The sequence below is a fragment of the Rhinopithecus roxellana genome, chromosome 1 (genome assembly GCF_007565055.1).
Source record: "Rhinopithecus roxellana isolate Shanxi Qingling chromosome 1, ASM756505v1, whole genome shotgun sequence".
NCBI classification, from domain to species: Eukaryota; Metazoa; Chordata; class Mammalia; order Primates; family Cercopithecidae; genus Rhinopithecus; species Rhinopithecus roxellana.
The window spans coordinates 205,384,723-205,409,774 of record NC_044549.1 but is presented as its reverse complement, the minus strand read 5'-3'; the positions used below and the strand labels follow the sequence as shown (position 1 = coordinate 205,409,774).

The window sequence follows — 25,052 nt, the reverse complement described above, 5'->3', positions numbered from 1 at the left end:
GAATGCCTGCATCAACCGTACTGCTCCTTTTGTGCTTTTGAGAAGGCATGTTTTATAACAGAAAGTGCTTCTGTTTACCCACTGAGAGAAGTACACTAGCTGATAATAGGAAAGGCAATCGAGTTTTATGCTTATATTTCTGCTAAATATAGTAATACATTTTTAAATCATCCAGTGGCCAACAATAGTGTTTATTATTTATTCTAGTAAATTGGAAATTAAACGAGAATACAAAATTTCTTAACCCTTTTTAAAAAAGTTTTCCAAACATATAGAAGATGCATTTTTAGAAACAGGCAACTAATATTTTCCCTTTCTCTTTTTTAATTTTAACAGTGTGGATAGGGTAGATCTCTAAAATTAACTTTCTTGATAGAGCTGTTTTGCTTGCAAACCAGTCTGAATACCAGTTTTCTTCAAATAAAAAAAAAAAAGCAATGTTTTTTCATAGATGTTTTTAGCTACTCTTAAATGTGTTCAATATTTCCTTGAAATTTAAAAATGTTGAACTAAAAATAAAACATATACCAATGTTAATGATTAAATTCACCTTATAATAAGTTATCTGTAGCAAAAAATCCTTTTAGAAATACCGTGAGCAAACCTTCTATGGAAGGTTTTTCATCCCAAAGCATGGTTCTAATACGGTTCTTAGTACTACAGGTATTAGTATGGTTATACAGCAATATATAACTAATAAATAATAACACAGTTATTTTTTAGTTATTTTTTACAGTTCTTAGTAACAGTCATTAGTATAGTTATATAGCAATATATAACTAATAAATAATAATATAGTAATTTTTAAAATAAGAAACATCAGTTCCAAAAAGGGGGCAAATAAAGGAAAAATTACCAGTAAGATCAGATTTTAATCTTACCTGTCCAAAATATAAAGTAATAAAACTTGCCCTACAAACCAACAGGGTAGAAGTGACAAATAAGATAACGTATGAGAAAATGCCTTATAAATGCTAATATGAGACAGAGACACTAACAGTTGTGACTCCTACGACATACCGATACCTGTGACCTGGCATCTTGCCAACTAGAACACTGCCACCTCGTCATAACTACAGCAAAAGAATAATTGCTATTCACTCCAAGATACTGCAGAAGTCTAAAAGTTGTTCCATATATTAGTGTGTTCTCCATTTTTTTTAATTGGCAATTTATATGTAGTAACTGATTTTTTCCATAAACTCTAATTTTGATCAATCAAAATGGTATATTCTACTGCCATAGACAAGTCCACAAGGGCACAGGCCCCCATTCAGCCTGTGCTGAATGACCCTTTCTTCAGTAGCAAAGATACTAGAAACGAAAAATCCCAGAGGTGAACACAGGCCGTACCGGTGTCGGAAATGAAGAAGACGGCCGATGCTATGCAGCCTGCACCAGAGGAAAGTGTAATACCTACTGTTCCAACTGAGGAACCTCTGTCTCTGCTTCCAACCCTAACTCCCTCCGCAAGGGGTTGAGGAACCTCTGTCTCTGCTTCCAATCCTAACTCCCTCCGCAATGGGTTGCAGAAATAAAAGCTGCAGCCAGAGGCAGTAGGATGTGAAAAACAACAGTGTTTAACACTGGTGACTTTAACTTTAAATTTAGGGTGGCAATTACCAATGAAAGTAAAACAAAACAGTAAACATCTAAATCACTAAGTTCATTCTATCTGTGAAGATCTGGTTTACTGTGGAAAAGACAGTTATAATTATTCTCTTCTACATTAGTTTTAAAGGGGCAAGGCAGGGTGGAAATCACAATAAATGCCAAACTTACAATTTTTGTAGCAAGGTTGCCTGAAGGGTTTTCCTTTTGAAAAGGCAATTGCCACTATGAGGTACTGAAAACTGGAAATAAAAAATACTGTGGTATTTTCATAATTTTGTATATTATGTTCATCAAGTTCGGTTTCATTGTCTAAGTGTGAAGAATTCCAAAGCAGGCTTCCTGTTGTATTACAAGCACTAGAACACATGCAAAAAATGCTTGCATTAGTAAACATAATACTCATTTCCCAAAAGAAATCAATCTTACCTTAATAGCCCTGAATCACTATCATAACAAACAGAAATATGATGATATTTATAGCAAAAGGTCCAACAATATCAAAATAAGATATATAAAACAGGTACAAAGGTACAAAGAGTATGAAGGGTTTTCTCTTCAGTCAGACATCTCGATCACTTAAAAAATTAGAATCAAGTAAGAAATATTTAATAAGCCTCCCTCAGTTTTTTAATTTTGGCAGGAATTTTAGCAGAGTAAAAGCAGACAGACAATGGGCTTGACCCAAGCTCTATCGCTTTTCAGCGTGAACTGAGGAAACAGTATTTACTCTCTCTGAGCCTACCTCCTCGCTGGTCAGTGTTGGTACCTACATTACAAGTTGACATGGGGACTAGTAGGATGACTTGTGCAAATGCCTAGCAAGCCCCCAGTGCTTGATGGCCCTCAGTATCCTCCAGCTGTGGCTCTCCCTCATTTCTACTTTCAGGTAGGCAGGACCATGAGGCACACAAACAACTAATTATGAGAAGTCCCAAACGATCATTACTGAAGCATTAACTATAAACACAAGTAAGTGCTCACAAAATGTGATTAACATTAACAGATGATGCTGCAAGTGAACTATGAAAAGATTCTCAAGAGAATTCCACCTCTTTTCTTTTTCTCATGTGCAGTGTTTTTATGCACACATAAAAAATGTAATGTTAAATCTCTTAAAATCTTCTAAAATGTTTAAAGATAATACCCTTCAATTAAGCAAACTAGAAATAAATGTTTACATCTGAAAATTTAATTCTACAAAATTAACACGTTTAACTAAAATGATGTTATAATTTGTGATCTATAGAGCACTCTACACTCTACAAATAGCAAATGCACCTAATTTATTTTTCCCCATAAGTTTCAAAATGCCATTTCCTAAACTGGGGGAAGAGAGATTAGAAGTACAAAACACTCTGGGTTTAGAAGAGGCCCCAGAGATTAATTCCAACTTTCTTATTTTACAGATAAGTAACGCTCAATATTAAGAAACTGATCTAAGATCCCCATCTTGGTAGTGATTATTAGGTTTTTGCCTGAACATCTCCCCAAAGACAGGAGTGACCGTGATATACAGGCAAACACAGGCCAAATTATGCAAGTGTTTAAAGCAGTCGGCATGCAAACTTTGTCTCAAAAAACAATCTCTTGGCTCGCTGCAGCCTCTGCCTCTCAGGTTCAAGTGATTCTCCTGCTTCAAGTCTCCCAAGTTGCTGGGATTACAGACAGGCACCACCATACCTGGCTAATTTCTGTATTTTTAGTAGAGACGGGGTTTCGTCATGTTAACCAGGCTAGTCTCGAACTCCTGGTCTCAACTAATCGAACTCCTGGTCTCAAGTGATCTACCTGCCTCGGCCTCCCCAAAGTACTGGGACTACAGGTGTGAGCCATCGCACCTGGCACAAACTTTTATATAAACTTCTACACTCATTTTTATATCATACATGTTGCACATATTTTATATAGATTTTTACACAGATTGACCAACTTACTCTGATTTTGGATGCCACACTTCATACCAAGGTTGCTGCTTGACCCAAAAAAAACCCAAAGATTGAAATCCAATGCAGATGATAATCTGAGACAAAACGGAGAAGAGAAGGGCCCCAGATATAAGACCCGAAGGTGGTCTTTGTGCTACAAGTTCCTTCCAGGCAGGATTTAAACTCACTATATTGAAAAGAAAAAGAGGAAAGGTTTGTATCTACATTCATCTGTCACTACATAAGGCATAACTAGATTCATTTATGAACTTCAAAAATTTGTTTTTGCCTAGCAACTCTTTAATATAACAAATCTCCAAAAACCAAGTCACATATCGTACACATTTACATAATCTGTAAAAGTAAACAGTGTAGGCTTTTTGAAAAATGCCTCAGGAAGAATTTTTACATTTCTATTGAAATTCAGCAGTAATATTAACAAATAAAAGTAAAACTAGGCCAGGCATGGTGGCTCATGCTTGTAATCCCAGCAATTTGGGAGGCCATAGTGGGAGGATCACTTGAGCCCAAGAGTTTGAGACTCGCATGGGCAACATAGTGAAACCCCATTTCTACAAAAAATAAATAAATAAATAAATAATTTTAAATTAAAAAAATAGTAAAACTAAATATAAACACAGTAACTATAAAGTTGATCATCTCATATATTTAAGAGACCATTATTTTCTGAATCTTTAATTGCAAAACTACAGTTAAAATAATACATACTTCTTCCTCTTACAATATTAACAATGTTTGAAGCAATATAAACACAGCAGAAACAGTTTTTAAAAAGGCTTTCATTACTTATTAAGGTGGTATACAACACAAGTTTTCCACTATAAAGTTTCTATTTTTCAGCTGGGCACAGTGGCTCATGCCTGTAATCCCAGCAATTTGGGAGGCCGAGGCGGATAGATCACTTGAGGTCAGGAGTTAGAGACCGGCCTGGCCAACATGGTGAAACCCCGATTCTACCAAAAATGTAAAAATTAGCCGGGCATGGTGGTATGCACCTGTAATCCCAGCTACTCAGGAGGCTGAGACAGGAGAATTGCTTGGACTCGGGAGGCAGAGGTTGCAGTGAGCTGAGATCGTGCCACTGCACTCCAGGCTGGGTGACAGAGCCAAACTCTGTCTCAAAAAAAAAAAAAAAAGAAATTTCTATTTTTCCCTTTGTAACCAACACCTTGTGAAAAGATACTTTGAGATTGTGAAAATCCTGCTCCCTATCAAACTTTCACTAGTTTTATCACCTACTAAAGGTAAGTGGTTCTCCACCAGAGGATTTTTGCACCCCAAGGGAGTATGTGGCAATGTCTGAAGATATTTTTTGTTCTAATCTAGGAGACTATGGGAAAATAGGCATAAAGGACATTGTTGAGACAAATGACAAAACCTGAATATGGGTTTTGGACCAGATAATATTACATCAATGTTAAATTTCCTGATCTTTACAACTGTATTTAGTTACATAAAACAATGGTTTTGCTTTTAGAAAATATACACTAAAATTGTCAGAGGCAAAAGAGCATACTGACTCAAAACTTATTTTCAAATATTTCAGGGAAAAAAATAAGAGACAGAACAATAAAAAAAATTGGGGCAAGATATAAACAGCTGGTAAATATATTTACAAGGAATCTGGAGAGGTGTGAGCTATGTTACAACTGTTGATGTAAATTTACAAAAATTTCATAAGTCACACATCAGAATTTCATACACTTTAAAAATCAATAGCAAAGCAAAATACTCACTTGTAAATACCACTACCAAAATGATTGCCAGATCAATGAAGAGAAACTGGAAGTCTCCTAGGTTACTTAAGATCTATAGAAGTAATTTTAAAAACATTATTAGGTTTTTGGAATTATTTTTATAGTGTCCCCAGGTTTTATTAATAGTTTGGATTTTCCCAAAAATGACAACTTAAAAATGACACTTGGACCTGCTTAAAAATTGAAATATATGTGTCTCTGAAATTAACTATAATATATATTTGCAAATATTTGATTTAGTATATTAGTATAAAAGGCATCTCCTTAAAATTCGTTCACTAGGCCAGGCGCGGTGACTCACACCTGTAATCCCAGCACTTTGGGAGGCCGAGGCAGGCGCATCACGAGGTCAAGAGACGAGACCATCCTGGCCAACACGGTTTTTTGGCGAAAAGAAAACACTAACATTTACTCAAAATATTCAACGTTGTAAATTAGTATCCTCATCTAATACCATCCCTTCTGATACTTTCTACAAATGATAAAATGGGATAGTGTCACCATGAGTCTTTAGGATGTCGGAACACTTTGATTATAAAATCTGACAGGGTACCTGTGGCCATTGCTGTTTATACTTTTTCTCCAAATGCAAACCATTCCCCAAATTCAACAAACCACTGTTGAAACATCTTTTCTCATTTTAACTTTTTCAATCTGCTACTCAAACTACAGTAAATTGAAGGTACATTTATAGGTACTACTCACATTAACAATTACTAATGGATGCACTCAAAATCAAACATATATACTCAACATCTTAATTTACTGTGCACATTAAGTGTTATCTCTGCACACAGTTAATACTCACAGAATACAGGAGAGTAACACTGAAGTACTGGATAATGCTGTACAATGCCATAAACTTAAACACACAGAAGGAAGTTATTAAAGCAGCACGGCCTTCTCTGCGAAAAGAAATCAAATACTGGCATATGAATAAAAGCATTTTAAACTCCTTTTCCAAACCACAATTTATCTTGACACATGAACATCAACATTCAATGGCTACAACAAAGTGCTCACATCCACCAAAAGAACTAAACCAAATGAGGAGTAGCAATCAATCTGTTACTAATAAGTTATAGCTCAAATGTGCTAATCTGCTAATATTAAACAAATTCACATGACTTTTTGTAATTTTCTCTTCTGTATTATTAGAGCAGGAGAAAGGGGATGAGAAAGATTGTAATTTGTACTACCTGATAAGGTTTGGCACACAGGAAATACTAGGCGTTTTAGAGGTGAAGGGAGATGCCACTGAAGCTTCGAGCTCTGATAAGGAAATGCCTCCGTGTGCCCTCTTCAAAGCCTAATAATTTTAAGACAACTGGTTAAGTTTTGTGAATATGATTTAGGCTAGAGTAAGAACTACAAAAGTAAATCACAAAAACTATACTTACGCCACAATCATTTGCACCATCACCACACATCCCAACAAAATAACTAAGAGACAAAACAATGTTAAGATTTTAATTAATTTCTTAAACTACAAAACATTTAAACTTATTAAGATTTTTCTATTACAGTATTATCAAGAGCTAACACACCAAGATTCCCCCAGTGGAACTACTGAATCTTTTTATTATAATGAACACAGGCGTGCTGCTTTGCAAACAGCACCAGACCGCAAGTGAAATGAGCTAGGTTATTGTCCTATTTGTCACATTATTGGCAAATCATTTTGGTGTCTCAATTTCCTCATCTTCAGAGCAAAGCGCTTGTGCCTACAGTCTTTAGTATGGCTACTTTTAAATTTATCAGTGAAAATTTATCCCTTAATAACCTGAAACATAACTGTTTACTAAAATGATTAGCCACTTCTATCAAGGTAGAGCACCTGAAAGAATGAAGTCATAGGTAGCACCTGGAGAAAAAACTGTGGCTACTGTACTTTAGCTAAATAAAAAGCATATGAGACTTTTTTAAAGAGGCACTTAAAGTTCTCGTCTACCTTACAGATCCCAATTATATAAATATGAAATATTAGTATAAGAAACATATATAAAAATTATTTTTCTGATGCTGAAATTAAACTATAATTCATCAAAAACCAAAAACAAAAAAGACACCAATACTTACTCAACATTTTGCAATGCTTCTATCAACTGTGTCTTCTGATCAGGTGCCATACGAGCAAACACGGTGCCATGTAACATCAACTGGAAAAAAATCAAATACATTTCTTAAAAATATTGCTCACGATGTAGTCATGTGAACACATACATACACCCAAATTACTTACCTTAGGAACAAGGTCTTGAAAATGCTCCAGTATCACTGAAAATGATTTTCCATTCATTGCAAAATGGTAACGAGTCATTTGAAGATCCTCTAAGCTATCATGGACCAATTTAACTGGAATAGCCTGTGTATGAGACATTGGGAACAATATTTAGGCAACCAAACCAAGTAAAAACAATTCTATTTTAAACATATTTGTTCTAAAACTGAATTCTTTCATTTGATATGTTCCACAACATACTGAAAGCCTGACATTTATTCAAAGTAAAAAGAAACTCAATTAAATATCAGTTTCAATTTGAAACGATGCATGAACTGAGTATGATGGACCACCTGCATCATTTATCACTAGTTATTTGAAGAATATGATAAACATCTGGAATTCTTATACTTTAAAACTATGCTTCTCATCTCAGCTAAATATCAAAATTTGAACATTGAGATTCCTGGGTCTGCCCCAGTCCTAATGAAATATAATCTCTGAAAAAATAGCCCAGACTTCTGTTTTCATTTAGTTTTTGCTTTACTGTGTTTTAATGCACCACTTTTTTTCTTTCCAGACTAAATTTAAACCAACAAACTTTAAAAGGGACAATCAATTTTGACCTTACCTCTGAGGCAATTGCTGATGGATGACTGCACTGTGTGAGGGAGTCTGCATAATGCCAATTTATTTTGGCAACTTTCCCATCCTTTGGAGGTAATGCTTCAGCAATAATCACTTTATCCTGAGGTAGAATCATTCCACAGTCTCTGGCCACAGAGACAGCAGTCAACATATTGTCACCTAATTTTCAAAGTATTTTAAATGCATTAAAATTAAAATGGAAACGTGAACGTTATCAAACAAGTACTTGCTGAGAATCTACTACAGTCTCCACGACTGGGCTGGCGGAATCACGATAATGTATGGTTCTTCCCCTTAGAGTTTAAAAATCACAAAATTGGGCCGGGCGCGGTGGCTCAAGCCTGTAATCCCAGCACTTTGGGAGGCCGAAACGGGCGGATCACGAGGTCAGGAGATCGAGACCATCCTGGCTAACACGGTGAAACCCCGTCTCTACTAAAAAAATACAAAAAACTAGCTGGGCAAGGTGGCGGGCGCCTGTAGTCCCAGCTACTCGGGAGGCTGAGGCAGGAGAATGGCTTAAACCCAGGAGGCGGAGCTTGCAGTGAGCTGAGATCCGGCCACTGCACTCCGGCCTGGGCGGCAGAGCGAGACTCCGTCTCAAAAAAAAAAAAAAAAAATCACAAAATTGGAGCGTACTTAACAAAAGAAGCCTCAAATAATACAAGCATGCATATGCTAAAGACAACATCTCATCCACAATTGTTAAAGCCAAATACAATTCTCAGTGTTTTCCAGTCATGCACTATTTGTATCTACACAATGCCTGGCACAGCGCTACACACAGATCAGGTGGCTCAATAAGTATTTACCGAAATAACTTTGTAGTGACTAGTGGTCTGTGCAAGAACACCAACACTATACCATAGGAAAGGATGAATTACAAAAGCAAGATTATACAAAACAAAAAGTTAACAAAGGTAATAAGAACAGATGTAAATGAGAAACAAGAGAGACAACTTCTCAGTCATGAGAAGAAAGAACAGAAGAGCAGCAAGAACAGGATCTTAAAGGAGAAGCAGGCAAAGGTTTGTGGATCCCACTGCTACCAAAGCAGAAGAGTGAGATATTTCTTTCCTCAATTTCCACACATTATTTCCAAGAATATCCTCCTATGACTTTTGGTGTACAAAGTCATATTCTGGCAAGGGGGAAAAATTTAAAAATAAATGAATAAATAAAAGAGGAGGACAAGGAATGGGTGAAAAGTGCCTTGACAGAGAAGACACAAGAACTAAGAACTGCTGGGATGTTAACAGACTTAGTTATCTTGAGTTATACGGTAAAATTATGTTATTAGATAGATCTCAAGAGTCTAAAACACAAAAATGTATACAGACTTTCTCCATATTAGTCTTACTGAACACATAAGTGCCATTAAGTATCTTAAATCTGATTATCTGCTAAGGAAAAAAACAAAAACCAGCTACCACAATTTTACACAGCTAAGGAGTAAGAGTTATCTAATATTATTAACCGTAGAGTAACATCAGGAGAATCCCTTAGATGTACTAGAAAAAAAACAAAAAACAAAAAGTAGGCTACTTCACCAGAATTCAAGCTAGGGTAATAAACAATATCTTACACATAAAAATTTCATGCTATCAAGTATCTATTAATCATTTTCTATGTACTCGACAGTTCTAAAAATTGCAAAGGACCCCAACATGAGTAAAACGTAATCCTAACCCTCAAGAATCTTATATTCTAGTAGAGAAAACAAATCTACAAATAACATAAGGTATAATAAGTGGTATAAGAAATACATGAATAAAGAGAGAAAACAAAAAGGATTCAAGTTTAAATTTTTACAATGTACTTTTACTATTCTACTATATTTTCTATAAATAGGATTTGGTAGACCTCAAAAAGAGTATGACAAAGTTATCTTGCACTTGGGAAAATATTCAGAGCTAAAAGAGAACTTAGGTTGAAACCACGATAGAACATATAATATTATTTTATAACTGATTATCCCTCAATATTGTATAACTTCAACTCTGTCACACTCCATTTTGTTCTGTGTTCTTCGATAAAGTCTAACCTGTGACCATGACGGTGCGAATGTTGGCTTTATGCAAATCTTCAAGTACTGCAGGGGTTTCTTGCTTTAATTTGTTCTGCATTATAATTAATCCCATAAAATCCATGTTGTTCTCAATTGCATCTCTGCAGAAAAAGAAGTTTTAACACATAATGGTTTAGTCAAGTGAGTAAGCAACTTATGTACACACACTTAAAATATCTAAGCAATTAAAAATGTCTAAGTTATAACACAGTTTAAAATATATATAAATTAAAACATTTTATATGCTGAATAAACCACGTGTTCTGGAGTTCAATATCTCAATATAATACTCATTTGGAAATGTACGTCACTGTACACTAAACAATTCTAGTACTAGGAATATTCATCTTGTATATTATCCAAAAATGTGTAAGCATAAATATATTCTTTACTGCCCTCTACAACATATCCTAATTTAAATGTTAAGTGAAAAAGAAAAAACTGTGCCACAAGCACATTCAATAGTTTTCGTGGATTCATTATCAAGTCTGAGATCAATTCTATAAAACAATTACTGATCCTGAAAATGTGACACAAGAACCATTAGCAATCCAATAATGAGATCTACTTGGGACTCAGACATGGGTCTTTGAAAATATTACTAATATAGTTATCAAGATGCTATTCTTTAACTGAGTATCAAGAATGCACCAGGCACTATGCTAGTCACTGGGAGGTTAAAGACAAAAAGGGATGATCTCTACTCGCAAGAAACTTGGGTGGGGAAACAGACATGCACCCAAAGAGATGCACACAAAAATAGTATGTGCTTTAGCACTGTAAAAGAGATGAAGTCTGTTCAGTAATAGTCACGTTCTTAGGAAATCTCAGGTCAGGCATGGTAGCTCATGCCTGTAATCCCAGTACTTTGGGAGGCTGAAATAGGAGGACTGCTTGAACCCAGGAGTTTGAGGACAGCCTGGGCAGCATAGTGAGACCCCATCTCTACAAAAAATGAAAAAACAATTAGCTGGGCATGGTGGCCTGTGCCTGCAGTCCCACTATGAGGAAGGGCTTGAGGAGCGAGGGTCATTTAAGGCCCAGGTGGTCAAGTCTGCAGTGAGACGGGTTTGTTCCACTGCACTCTAGCCTGAGTAACAGAGAGAGCGCCTATCTCAAAAGAAACAAACGAAAAAGGAAAACAAACAAAAAACACCTCCACCGACCTAAACTATATCATAGAAATTTTTTTCTCACTGGGGAAGGAGGAGGGTTTGAGGTCAAAGACTAGAAAATTTCAGACTTGGAATAACCAAACAATTTTTCTAACAAAATTCCAATAAGAGTTGCTTGAAGTATGTATCTATGAAATCTAAAATCTTTGAAACACCTAATTTCTAACAATGGGTGGTAAAGATATTAGAGAATAGTTGAGAAAATTAATATAAATGAAACTGCTGGTGGTAACAGCACGAAAAAGCCTTGAAACCTGAAATTGTATTTCAAAGTGCAAAGCTGTATCAATGTGAAGACACTGTGTCAAAAGCACTAAGCCATTTTCCTTCAGGCACTAGTTTCTGGCTTCAGCTCGTCTCCTAACTCTCTCATACCGTATGAATGACACAGATCATGGAAATCTTACCCTCTAGTTAGTGAACAGTCCAATATTCAAGATATAAAGGCTTAGGCTATAAGGGAAATGCTAAAACCCATTCCTACAAGGTAAAATGGAAACACAGAGGTCTCAGTGGAAGGGTAAAGAAGAAACGGAGTAGAGAAAGAGAGGAAAGTTAACAAGGAGGGACAGAGTATCCTCAGCACAAGGAACAGTCTATCCAACAGCATGGAAGGATGTCTCAAGATGACATGCTCAAGAACTATAGGCGGCTGGATGCAGTGGCTCACACCTGTAATCTAAGCACTTTGGGAGGCCAAGGCGGGCAGATCACGAGGTCAGGAGTTCGAGACCAGCCTGGCCAACACAGTGAAACCCCGTCTCTACCGAAAATACAAAAATTAGCCAGGCATGGTGGTGTGCACCTGTAGTTCCAGCTACTCAGGAGGCTGAGGACAGAGAATCACTTGAATCCGGGAGGCAGAGGTTGTGGTGAACTGACATCGCGCCACTGCACTCCAGCCTGGGCAACAGAGCGAGATTTCGTCTCAAAAGAAAAAAAAAAAAAACTGTAGGCAATTCAATAATTAGTGTTTATGGGAGAAAATGGCAGAGGTATCCATTTTCTTATCCCCTAGCACCCTTGCTGGTGTGAAGCTATAAACTAAGAAGAGACTAACGTGTCCTTAGTAGGAATTAGGATATAATATTGAATACATTTGTGGTTCCCGACATGCATATGTATCACATAATTTGGGTAGAGGTGTTTCTTTTTTTTTTTTTTTAACTCATGCTTAGACCATCTCCCCCATATAGGCAATTTAGCAGGACAGCCAAGTGACACTCCTTTCTGCTTACAAAAAGCTAGGTACATCATGAAGTATTCCTAAACAAAAATGCTATCCTCAAAGGTAGGTCTGTATCAGTTACAGTCAAAGTGACAAAACTTGAATATGACACTGTCATTTGATGGGGGGAATGGAGAGCACTGGGGATTAGGAAAGAAGTGGAGTAGAAGGAGCTTGGTTACTATAACTCATTATATTCTGACTGAATTAGTAGTTAGATCTAACCCCTGGGCAAAAGTGAGAAGATCAATTGGAGAAAATAAACTTCTATAAAATTACATTTACTGTTCTTGGAATGCACCTGACACACAGTGGGCACACAATAATTAACAAATTGAAAATAGTTTCAAAGAGCTTTAAGAAAAAAAATATGGGTCGGGCGCGGTGGCTCAAGCCTGTAATCCCAGCACTTTGGGAGGCCGAGATGGGCGGATCACGAGGTCAGGAGATCGAGACCATCCTGGCTAACACGGTGAAACCCCGTCTCTACTGAAAAATACAAAAAAAACTAGCCAGGCGAGGTGGCGGGCGTCTGTAGTCCCAGCTACTCCAGAGGCTGAGGCAGGAGAATGGCATAAACCCGGGAGGCGGAGCTTGCAGTGAGCTGAGATCTGGCCATTGCACTCCAGCCTGGGTGACAGAGCCAGACTCCATCTCAAAAAAAAAAAAAAAAAGAAAAAAATATGATGTTACAATAACATAAGGAAACATAGGTCAACAGTCAATACAGAAAGATCACTTAAGGCCAGGAGTTCGAGGCCAGCCTGGCCAACATGGCAAAAACCCCGTCTCTATTAAAAATATAAAAATTAGTCAGGTGTGGTGGCACATGCCTATAATCCCAGCTACTTGGGAGGATGAGGCACAAGAATCGCTTGAACCTGGGAGGCAGAGGTTGCAGTGACCTGAGACTGAGGCACTGCACTCTAGCCTGGGTACAGGGTGAGACTGTCTCTCAAAAAAAAAAAAAAAAAAACTCAGAATGAAAGGAAATCAGGCAGTGGGGAAAATGTACTTTTACTTCAATCACCTAAAACAATATTGTATTAGATATCTTTTCATACATTCAATAAATACTCAATTACATGCAAATTACTGTGCATGAATGATATAAACATAAATGATGATGACTGGGAAACTAGGAAAGCCATTCAACCTCACCTGCTAATATTCTGTACTTTATGCCACGTCAGTTTTGACTCTAATTTTCTGTGTGCAAGAGCAATCACACGGAAGCCCTGTTTAGTGAAGTCTTCCAAAACGTTCTGAAAATCGACAGGAACTTTTTAAAAGAAAGAGCAAATGTCATTGTTAGAGTTGCTAATACAAGTTTACACAAATACCAGAATTTTACACCCAAAGCACAGATATTTCCTTACCTGTTTCAGGTTTACAAAGACTGGCAATGACCTCGGGTGCTCCTTTCATGTAGGCATCCATTTTCTTATCCCCTAGCACCCTTGCAACCACACTCATACGTTGCAAAGCAGAAGAAAATGGAAACTGGCGAACAATTCCTATCTCATAAATAGCCTATATAATTTCAAAAGATGCACAAGCACTTATTATTCTTAAAAAATCAAAACAAATATACTTAGGTAACAAGTAAACATTCTTCACTTACTGGAAGTTCAAACAGCTCCTAAAAACGAAACAAAACAAGAAGAAATAGTACAGATTAATTCTATTAACATACTGAAGTTAGAAAAAGTTTAACTAAGCATCCACAACACATTATTTGGAAAGAAACAAGCGACTGGTTTTCAGAGTCAGGATTCAAGATTCCTTCCATACTATTTCCCATTTTTAAAAAGTATGTTCTTAAAATATTTTCAAATGTTCTGCTATCCTGAAAATATTAACATTCAAGTACTAAAATAAAATAAAGGGTGCAAGCAAGTGTACATACCAAAAAACAAAAACTAAAAATTAAAAAAATAATAAACTGGCCAGGCACAGTGGCTCATGCCTGTAATCCCAGCACTTTGGGAGGCCAAGGCGCGTGGATCACTTGAGGGCAGGAGTTCGAGACCAGACTTATCAACATGACGAAACTCTGTCTTCACTAAAAATACAAAAATTAGCCGGATGCGGTGGTGCGTGCCTGTAATCCCAGCTACGCAGGAGGCTGAAGTGGGAGAATCGCTTGAACCTGGTAGGTGGAGGTTGCAGTGAGCTGAGATCTCACCCACTGCACTCCAGCCAGGGTGACAGAGCGAGACTCCATCTCAAAAAATAATAATAAACTCTGGAAAGAACAAATATAAACAGGAAGGAAAATGAATTACCCAGAATCTTGCCAACCAGTTAAACAAATAAGATAAAGTGGTGTTTATTAGAATCTTGGTAAATTTCTTGGATATGTAATAGTTATACATGTAAAAAAATTTTCAGGTAACTTAAAAAACAATAATAAACTAAGGGGAATATATTTGAAAATTCACCTGAAAGTAAAGCCTTTCATACATACTTTTTATTAAATTCTAGGAATACAGATGCAATTTAAGAGGATTAACCACCAGCTGTATAAATCACAAGGCACTAAGCTGCTCAGTAAATAGGAAGGAAAAGTGATAGGACTGAAAATTAAATCTCAACATAGAGGTGTAGTTTCTGAGAAACGCAGTTAAAATATTCCTATCTCTGCATAAGAGTTAAATAAAGGACTTGTGACTTCCTCTTCTAGCAACATTTCAAAATGAGAATGAAATGTAAGTAAGCAGGCTGGGGGCGGTGGCTCACACCTGTAATCCCAGCACCTGGGGAGGTCAAGGTGGGGGATCACTTGAGCCCAGGAGTTTGAGACCAGCTTGGGCAACATAGCAAGACCTTGTCTCTATAAAAAATAAAAATTTAAAAATAAATATAAGTAACCACCAACAGTTTTATTTAGCTTTAAGTGATTTCTCACCATTTCTTGGTTTCCTGCAGGGGTAGATTCAGGAAGCAGCTGTTTGGGAGGACGAACCACTGTGGGCATAATTCGATTATGAAGTGCTGTTTCTTCTTCAGTTGCCTCTTCCAGAATCTGGGGAGAAAAAACAAAACAAAACAAAAAAACAACCATTCAAGCACTGCTTCATAAAATTGAATTCATGGTTCCATTTTTAAATGGAACATTATGGCCATTTTCAATAATTAAAAAAAAATGTATGTCCAAGGAACAGAAGAGCACTACTGGATCACTAACATAAGTAAAAGAAAATATGAACAAAGATGTTGAGTTAGATAGCTAGCAACCCATGGGAGAACGGTTGCTTCATTCAGGGTTAGAAGCAGAATAAAGAAACAGAAACTTATCTCGCTTCACTCTTACAACTTGTTGGGTTTAGAGACTAGCTCTGCAAAAGACAAAAGGTCTTGCAGTCCCCAGAATTTTCAGTCTCATCCAGTGATTCCCTTCTGCTACCAAGAAAGGATTCAAAAGTGCACAGAGCTCAGATATGGTTAGCAGAACCACTGGGCCAAGAACGGGCTACAGTACAAAGATGTGAGTTTAGAGTTTTTCAGCTTGAATACTTCTAGTTAAGCTACTACTTTGAAGAACCTTTTTTTGGTGAAAAACTTTCAAAGAAAAACCTATATTAAACACACACTATAACTAGTGGGATCAATAAATGAGAAAATGATAGGGAACTGTGAAAAATTAGTCAATTTTGTACAATTCTAAGACACTTTTTTCGTATCTTAACATCTCTAAAATTGGGATGCATCTTGTATCATATGACATCAATCACATCAAGTCACAGTTGTGACTGGCTATGTGAAACCATTTCATTGATAAGTAAGCTCTGGTAGGATCAAGCATCAAAGCAACTCAAGGCCAATGAAATATGCCATTATACAAATCTTCTTAATCAATTTCTTTGAAGATCCACCAACACTGAACACTAAATCTACTGAAAATCTATTCAGTTGGAGAAAAGTTTAGAGAAGAAAGATAAATCAGCCCATTTTTGTTATTCTCTCTACAAATGAAGTGAGGCCTCCTTTTTGGAATTAAATGTCAAGAGTGTTTACCATGGACTTTCAGTAGTTGGCAGATGGAGCACTTATCCAGTCACCTCTCCCTCCCTCCCTTTCAAAATGTGGGGAGGGAGGGAGGGGGTTGAGGAGGCAGGGAAGAGGGAGGGAGGATGCGGTAAATGTAAACAGAAAACAACCTGAAGGAAGGGATTTCAAATATGGAAACAAAGGGCAAACTGAAACCTATGGATGGATACAAAGGGGAACGAAACAGTAGACCAGAAAAAACACAAGATACCAGGTGAGGCAGGAACATTTATCAGCCAGAATAGCTGAGCTAAAGAAAGCCAAACAAAAAACTAGGGAGTCCTCCTCCAGAGACATAAACTGAATGTCTGACAGGAGCAAAGGCTTCTAACATGAGGGTGAGGATTCCAGAGTACAAAGCTCCACATGTGCCAGCATGGTGAGAATGGGTGAGGAAAGTATCGGAAAGGCTAACTCTGAAACTATTCCTTTGAAACTTTAAGAACCCCTGTCGATAAGACCCCACTAGACAAACAGCAAGCACCACCCCCCACCCCCCAACAAGCCTTCCCGATCAGAGAGACACTTCTCAGAAACACTAACATACATATGGGCAAGGGTAAAAGTATAAGTAGCTCACTGCAGCTATGCAGAATTACCAAGTCAGATCTTCATTTTTATAGTAAAAAAGTGCCATCCAGATGTACAACGAAAACCAAAAGCATGAAGGAGAGACACCAAGCATGGGGTGGGGGCCAGAGGAGACCGTAACCCCAGAGAAAATAAATAAATAATTAAGAAGCCAGAACGGAACTCTAAAAATGAACTTTGTGTTTATAAAAGAAGAACTGAATGCTGTAAAGTGGTAACAACCAGAGAACATAAGCAGGCACTCAGAAATTAAAAGTACCAATGGCAAAAAGAGAAGGAAGTTATGAACAAACAAAAACATGTGCATGTGTGTGGACACAGTAAACAAAAGACAGGTAAAAAAGAACAATGAAGACATAGGACTTTATACTCCTTTGCCTGTGGCCAAGAAATTGTGTCAGTTAAGATCATCTTACTGGCTCTGCTCTACCGCCCCAAGTTGCTGACCCCTGGTTTATCTCAAACACAAAGCAGGCGCCTGAGCTGGTCAACCTCTATTAAAGGAGTACTAAATGGGTTAACGAAAAGTTACTTTTGCACGATTTTAAAAATATTTCTCTGGTGATATCGCTTTAGAAATTACATAGTTCCTTTTAGGGTACAAGATAGACTGTCATTAAAACAAAAAGCAGAAATAATCCTTCCATGAGGTAATTTAATTTTTAACTATTATTTTCCTAAAGTTCTTTGTATTTTAAAATATTTGACTTACCCATCCAATGGCCTCAAACATTTTCAAATCAAGTGGATCACCAGAAAGCACTCCTTCAATTTTTGTAAGTGAATGACAAGTAGCCAAACAAGCAACAAACTGGGATTTTACCAACATCTCATTGCACACATTTTCTTCTGGTGAAAGAAATCTAAGCAGAAGATACATTGAATTAGTTTCATAAATCCTAAGATTCAAGATAATATTCTAATAGGGCTTTTCTGGTTTTGTAATTTTAAAAATATATATATTTTAAATCCCAAACTGAGCTTCTAAGAAAGAGAAACTGCCAAGTGCTAGAAATACCAGGAAAAGAAAACCAGAGGGGTAAGGAACTTGAGCTGATGCTATGGCTGCTGAGGGGATGAAGGCAGGAGGCCACCTCAGTCAACTAAGAACTTGGGATTTAACACCCATAAAAGGACAGGAAACCAAGTTTGGCCCCATGCAAAGTGGGAAGCTGGTACTGAAAGGATCCCTCTGACTCAGGAAAGTCAGTACTCTTGAAGAGCTACACACTCTTGGGAAAAAGGCTGACAAGAAAAAATTCACCCACAGACCTAAAGGCATTAATTATGAATAAGCTTGTCTATTTCCTCACCCAAAGTCCAAGAAAATAGCTAATACCTGCATAATATTTACTATGAACCAGGCATTATTCTAAGAACTTTAAATTTATTGACCCATTATCCTCACACTATACAAAGGCGTTTTATTACCCCCATTATAGATGAGAAAACTGAAGCAGGGTGTTTAAGTGACTTGTCCCAGGTTACACAGCCCATAAGTAGCAGAGCAAGGATTGAAACACAGGAGGTCAGTTAAAGCCTGTATGACACCGTTGATTACCACTGGGGCTCTTAGCCAAGCAAAGTCAGAACTTCTCCAGAGGGGAGCTCAAAGAAAAATTCTGTTAAGAATGAGTCCATAATTTAAAGATGTGCTAGCAAGCAATTCACCAAGAGTGTCAACAGACATAACAAAGACAGAATTAGAATCCTATAAATTTGGCCAGGCACAGTGGCTGATGCCTGTCATCCCAGCGTTTTGGGAGGCTGAGGCAGGAGGATCATTTGAGGCCAGGAGTTCAAAACCGGCCTGGGAAATATATCGAGACACCCATCCCTACTTTTAAAATAAAAAAAATAAAGAATCCCGTAAGTTTAAGATAACAGAATGGCAAATCTGAAAGAACGCAAAAAGGGCATTTTAAAATTAGACTTAGAAAAAGAATAAGACACTGTAAATGCGAGAGTGGGGGTGGGAGCAGACTTGGGAAGGACTAAGTAAACTGTCTCGTCCAACACATGGTTAGGATTCCCAGAAGGAGAGAAAAACAAAACACAAGGAAAAGGCCGTAATAGAAGTAAAAAAGGCCTGAAAATTTTCCAGAATTTATGAAAAACATGAATACATGAAATCAAGAAGCTTCATGAATCCTGTACACACAAATAAAAAGATCACGGTGAATCTGCAGAAATTAAGGGTGAAGAAATATTCTTCAAGCCACCAGAGAGAAAAAAGATTACTAAAGAGACTAAGATTTATCAGTACCAATTAACAAGAGGTATTAAGAGAAATGAAATCACATGTTCAAAGTACTGAGCGAACACAAGTGTCAAACCTAGAAATCTGTACAGTTACGCGACCACCCAAGAGTGACAGTGGGCTGCTCTGCCTGTGGAGGAGCCATTCTTTAGTCCTTCACTTTCTTAATAAACTCGCCTTCACTAAAAAAAAAAAAAAAAAAGAAAACAGCGACAGTGAAACAAAGCAAATGAATGTAGTTACAGAAGACGGCAATTTATACAAGATGCAATGGTCATTTGTATACCTAGGTAAATCTAAGCATGCAGAATATGTAAGACCAAAATCATAATCAGAAAATATTATGCAACAAATACATATAGGAATAGAGGAGAATAACCAAAAGTATTTTACAGTCCATAGGTTTGTTTTGGGGGGCAGGGGGTTGGTTAAAAGGCAGTATTGACACCCATGAACTTTAAGTATAAATATTGATAATGTAAGAACAAGCAGTGTTAAGATTAGGATGCATAAACTGAGAAAAGGAGAGAAAATGAGAATATGAAAATGTGTATGTAAATTGGGGGAGCAATGGTAGAAATAATTTCAAATATATCTGAATAAATGTGCACATCATGGCACAGAAAGATTGAAAAGTAAACAGGTGACAAAACACATACTAGGCAAACATCAGGCAAAAGAAAGCTGGTATAGAGCTACATAGTTATAAGACAAGAGAGAATTGAAGGCAACATGCACTACTAGGGATAAGAAAGGTCGCAATGTGACATACTATTTTCCAAGACATAACAAGTCTTGAAATTACATTAGCCAAACAATACTGTCTCTCAAGCTATATAAACCAAAATTTAGCAGACTTTTGGGGCGGAGTGAAGACATAAACAAAACTACCAAAGTAAAACTTTTGAGCTTCAAAAAGCAACAGAAACAAAAGTAAAGAGATGAGCCAGAGACTAGTGGGATAATTTTCAACACACAGTATTGAAAAAGATTACTATCCAGAAAATAAAAAAGACCGCTAACAAATGAGTAAGATAGACTTCACATGAGGATATAAACACACAATACACAGAAAAATGCTAAATGACCCTCCCTCCAAAAATGTGAAAAGATGCTCAATTTTATAAGAAACGAGAAGAATGTAAGTAAAACCACAATGTAATACTCATATCCATCCATCTGGCAAAAATTACAAGTCTGACAATATTAAGTTTGGCAAGAATGTGGAGCAAAAAGATCTTTATCCACTGAAAGATAAAGTAGAAGTAAGCTGAAGCTGTGCCCATGCTCTGGCCCAGCATTTCCATTGACAGGAATCTAGCATACTGAAACTCAGCCACATGCCTTCAAGGAGTTGTGTGTAAGAACTTTAATTGCAGCACCATTTGTAACAGTGCAGAGAAAAAAGAAGAAAAAACAGAATTGTCCCTTAGTAGAAGGTCAGACAAAGTTTAATCATACAATGGAATAAGACAGAGCAGTTAAAATTGATAAACTAGATCTGCACATATCAACATGGATAAATCCTGAAAACAACATTTAGAGAGGGGAAAAAAGCAGCAAAACATATGTACAGTATATCATTCATGGATACTTATTTATAGATTTATACTTAGAAAAAATATAAAATACGCAAAAATAATTTCAGAATTGCAGCAGGAACTGGGGAAGGGATAGAGTGGGACTTTGGCAATTTCTATAATATTTTAATCTTTTAAAGGAAGAGATCTGAAGCAAATATGGCAACATGTCCACAGTTTAATCCTGGTGTGGGTACATAGTTGTCTATTACATTACTTCCTTTATGTTTGAATGTTGCATATGATACAATATTAAAAATAAACTAATAAACTATCAAGTCTAACTAATATTTACCGTGCATTTTCCACTCGTTGAATCCCCCAAAGATCTAAACCATCTTCAGTTAGAGTTCCAGTCTAAAAAACAAAAAAGCACATATGCACAAAGTATGGATGATGCCTCAAAAAAACCCAAAAGAGAAAAATAAAAAACCACCACACAGCATTAGAAACTATGCTACATATAACATGATGGAGTTCTACAGAGTTAAAAAAAGAAACAGGTGAGATCCCTGATAGAGAATGGCTTCCAGGACATACGGCTAAAGTGGGAAAGGGGGTGCAAACAATGCTCACAAGTCTCCTACATAAGGGGAAAGAGGGGTATATATTTATGTGCTTATACTATCAAAAAAAAATCAATGGAAGGATGCATCAATTAACCTATCTTATCAATCAATAAAGGATGCCCATAAAGGAAGGAAGGATTACTGTACAGGGAGAGCCAAGAGGAACAGGTTAAAGTCTATCAGGAGGAAGTAACTGGCCAAATCCACAAGGTAAATGACCTGGTTTCTTCAACAAAATAATTGGAGATAAGGGGCAAGTAAAGGCAAATGTTACATGTTAATTGTAAGCAATGCAATCCCTATTTGGATTCTGACTGAAAAATCAATTAGTAAAAATTTGAGATTTGAGGAAATTTCAACTGGATATTAGAAAAACTAAAGAACTGTTAATTCTGTTCAATGGGATAGTGGTATTTTAAGTATCTTATCCTCTACACACATATTGAGGGAGTTATGGGTGAAATAATTTGTCTGATGTTGTCCCCTTCAAAATGAGCAGATAGATAAAATAAGATGGACAATGTGTTAATAACTGATAAAGCTGGGTAATGAGTAAATGAGGGTTTATTATACATGCATCTTTTCTCCACTTTTGTCTGTTTAAAAAATTTAGTGCAGTTTCCAAAAAAGACACGCATAAGTGAAATTTTTTGAACAGATAAATATGAAATAATCATGGCAGTATGTGACATATTTTTTTCTAACAGAGCATGTTTCCCATTTTTTCTGTAATAATGAAATGCACAAAAATCAAACTCGTATCACATCAATTACCCAGAAAGTTTGACAGAAGATTTTTTGGTCAAAGTTTAATTCTCAGAAAACCTTAAAGAAAATTCCAGCTCAGGAAAGGCGAAATCTTTCATTTTTTTTTCTGAGACACAGTCTTGCTCTGTCGCCCAGGCTGGAGTGCAGTGGCGCAATCTGGGCTCACTGCAAGCTCCGCCTCCCGGGTTTCCGCCATTCTCCTGCCTCAGCCTCCGAGTAGCTGGGACTACAGGTGCCCGCCACCTCGCCTGGCTAGTTTTTTGTATTTTTTAGTAGAGACGGGGTTTCACCGTGTTAGCCAGGATGGTCTCGATCTCCTGACCTTGTGATCCACCCGTCTCGGCCTCCCAAAGTGCTGGGATTACAGGCTTGAGCCACCGCGCCCGGCCGAGAGGAGAAACCTTTCTAAGAGGCAAGTTATACTTCACACAGGTACATAATTTGTCATTTTCACATAAAATCAGTGATCTTCATAATTCTGAGACATATTCAATAAAATCATACCGCAAATACTAAACATCTAAACATACACACTTACAAGCCAATAAAATCATAATATATAAATATATGTGTATGGAACCTATTGTGTTAAATAAGAATTACTATCCAAAAAATTAAAGATCACATAATCTTTACTATTACTACTAGTAGTACTACTGGGCCTAATTCTGGATATAATCAAGTTAACTGCAGCTCTGAGCAAATAAGCAATATCCAAAGTATTAAAACTTGAGAAAATAAGAAATACAGCATGTCCTCAAATACCACTGTTTTGTTCGTTTTTTATAACATGATGGGGGCCAGTGGTGGGGAGAGCTGAGGCCCAGCCGTGACTACTATCTACATGGAGTTTGCATGTTCTCTCCCTGTCTACGTGGGTTTCACTCCAGGTACTTCGGTTTCCTCCCACATTCAAAGCTATGCAAGTTAAGTGAACCAGCATATTTGAATGCTCTCAGTCTCAGTGAGTGTGAGTACACTCTGTGATACGATGGCATCCTGTCTAGGGCTGGTTCCTGCCTTGTTCCACCAGTTGCTGAGATAGGCTCCCGCTACCCATGAGCCTAAAATAAAACAACTGGGTAAATAATTACCTTACTTGTTTTTATTTCTTTCTTAAATGAATGTATAGCTCATATTTATTTCAATGATTAGTATCACAAGTGTTTTAGATCCTTATTTAGAAGTTTGGTGATTTTCTGTTACCAAAATATGGCATAGGAACTGAAATCGCATTTGTATCAAGTAGCCTATGGTAAAACTGGTTTCATTTCATTGAAAGTTGCAGTTTCCAAGAACCTATCAGTAATGTTAAGTGACAACTTATGGTATAGAAATACGATGCATATACCAAGTAAGTTGAGGAAAAGGAAAATCAGAGGAACATGACAGAATGTGTGCAAATTTGTGACAAAGAAAATAAAAAACATTGATCTAAATATTTAAATGCTATAATGTAACCTTTGAAAGTAACTATTAAACTGAACCAACCTTGTCAAAGCAAACAAGATTCAGCTGTCCACAAATATTTATTCTTTGGGGACTGATACAGAAAATACCGATTTTTTTCAGTCTTCTCTGAGCATACACAATACCAGCAGTCATTGCAGCGGGAAGTGCGGGGGGCACAGTGATTGTGATAATATCAAGAGACTCGATAATTATGACCCCAACTTGTACCTACAATTAACACAAAAATAAATGTCAAACCTCCAGTATTATTTGCTGATTTAATATGGGTATTTCTTTAGTGAAAATCTGTAAGTCATTTTCAATTGTGGATTTCATTTTTATGTATGTGTGTGTATATACATATCTATTAACCATTTATAATTTTTTCTTCAGGTATTTCTGCAAAATAAAAAAGCTCAATGGATTATAGAATGACAGCTACTTTCAAAAGAAACTTATCTCATTTTCATAGCACTACATACTTCACACATGACACACTTCAAAGCCGGTCAACAAGCTTTATCAGATATTGACTCAGCATGCACACACCTTACTGTGCCAGTCTCCACTTCTGACCAGCGGTGCCTTCAATTAAATAATCAAAACTCATTTTAACACTGTATATTACATCTCAGAGGTAAAAAAGAGAAAATAAAGTTTTTGGTGAGTATGTGGGTTTTTTTTTTTAAAGTCACAAGACCAAGTAAAAGACCATCTAAACCAGAGCCATCCAAAAGAAGTGTCCTTTACAATGGAAATGTTCTATAGCTGAACTTTCTAATATCATAGCTACTAGTCTCATGACTGTGTTAGCATTAAATTAATTAAAATTAAATTAGTTTAAAATTTCAGTTCCTCATTCTCACTAGCCACATTTCAAATCCTCAGTAGCCGCATGTGATAAACAATTGAGGTTCAAACCCTATTAAGAGTCCCACATATATACCTCATTTAAAATGCTGTTAATAATAGTATAGATAAATCCAATGCCAGCAACTGCCACAAGACATAGTAGAAACAAGTAGGCATCTCTGTAGAGTTTAAAATCAGTTGGTTTGGGATACAATATGGAACGAACAAGCTGTCCTTTGGAAGTACTAAATCCTATCAAGAAAAGAAAAG

General features: G+C 36.8%; 1 protein-coding gene across 9 annotated transcripts in view; it reads right to left on the bottom strand.

Annotated features, from left to right (window-relative positions):
* The window catches only part of ATP13A3 (ATPase 13A3), an 89,322-nt gene that overhangs the window by 19,606 nt on the left and 44,664 nt on the right, over positions 1 to 25,052 (bottom strand). For all 9 annotated transcript variants that reach the window (XM_030937117.1, XM_030937121.1, XM_030937125.1 and 6 more), the window contains 18 exons: positions 24,877 to 25,034; positions 23,970 to 24,158; positions 21,437 to 21,498; positions 18,014 to 18,164; positions 15,569 to 15,685; positions 14,282 to 14,299; positions 14,037 to 14,190; positions 13,819 to 13,939; positions 10,231 to 10,355; positions 8,170 to 8,345; positions 7,560 to 7,682; positions 7,397 to 7,476; positions 6,718 to 6,760; positions 6,517 to 6,626; positions 6,126 to 6,222; positions 5,297 to 5,369; positions 3,549 to 3,726; positions 1,783 to 1,970 (listed from right to left, as the gene is read on the bottom strand). In XM_030937117.1, coding sequence (XP_030792977.1) covers positions 1,783 to 1,970; positions 3,549 to 3,726; positions 5,297 to 5,369; positions 6,126 to 6,222; positions 6,517 to 6,626; positions 6,718 to 6,760; positions 7,397 to 7,476; positions 7,560 to 7,682; positions 8,170 to 8,345; positions 10,231 to 10,355; positions 13,819 to 13,939; positions 14,037 to 14,190; positions 14,282 to 14,299; positions 15,569 to 15,685; positions 18,014 to 18,164; positions 21,437 to 21,498; positions 23,970 to 24,158; positions 24,877 to 25,034 — 2,163 coding nt within the window. The remainder of the gene's footprint in view (positions 1 to 1,782; positions 1,971 to 3,548; positions 3,727 to 5,296; positions 5,370 to 6,125; positions 6,223 to 6,516; positions 6,627 to 6,717; positions 6,761 to 7,396; positions 7,477 to 7,559; positions 7,683 to 8,169; positions 8,346 to 10,230; positions 10,356 to 13,818; positions 13,940 to 14,036; positions 14,191 to 14,281; positions 14,300 to 15,568; positions 15,686 to 18,013; positions 18,165 to 21,436; positions 21,499 to 23,969; positions 24,159 to 24,876; positions 25,035 to 25,052) is intronic.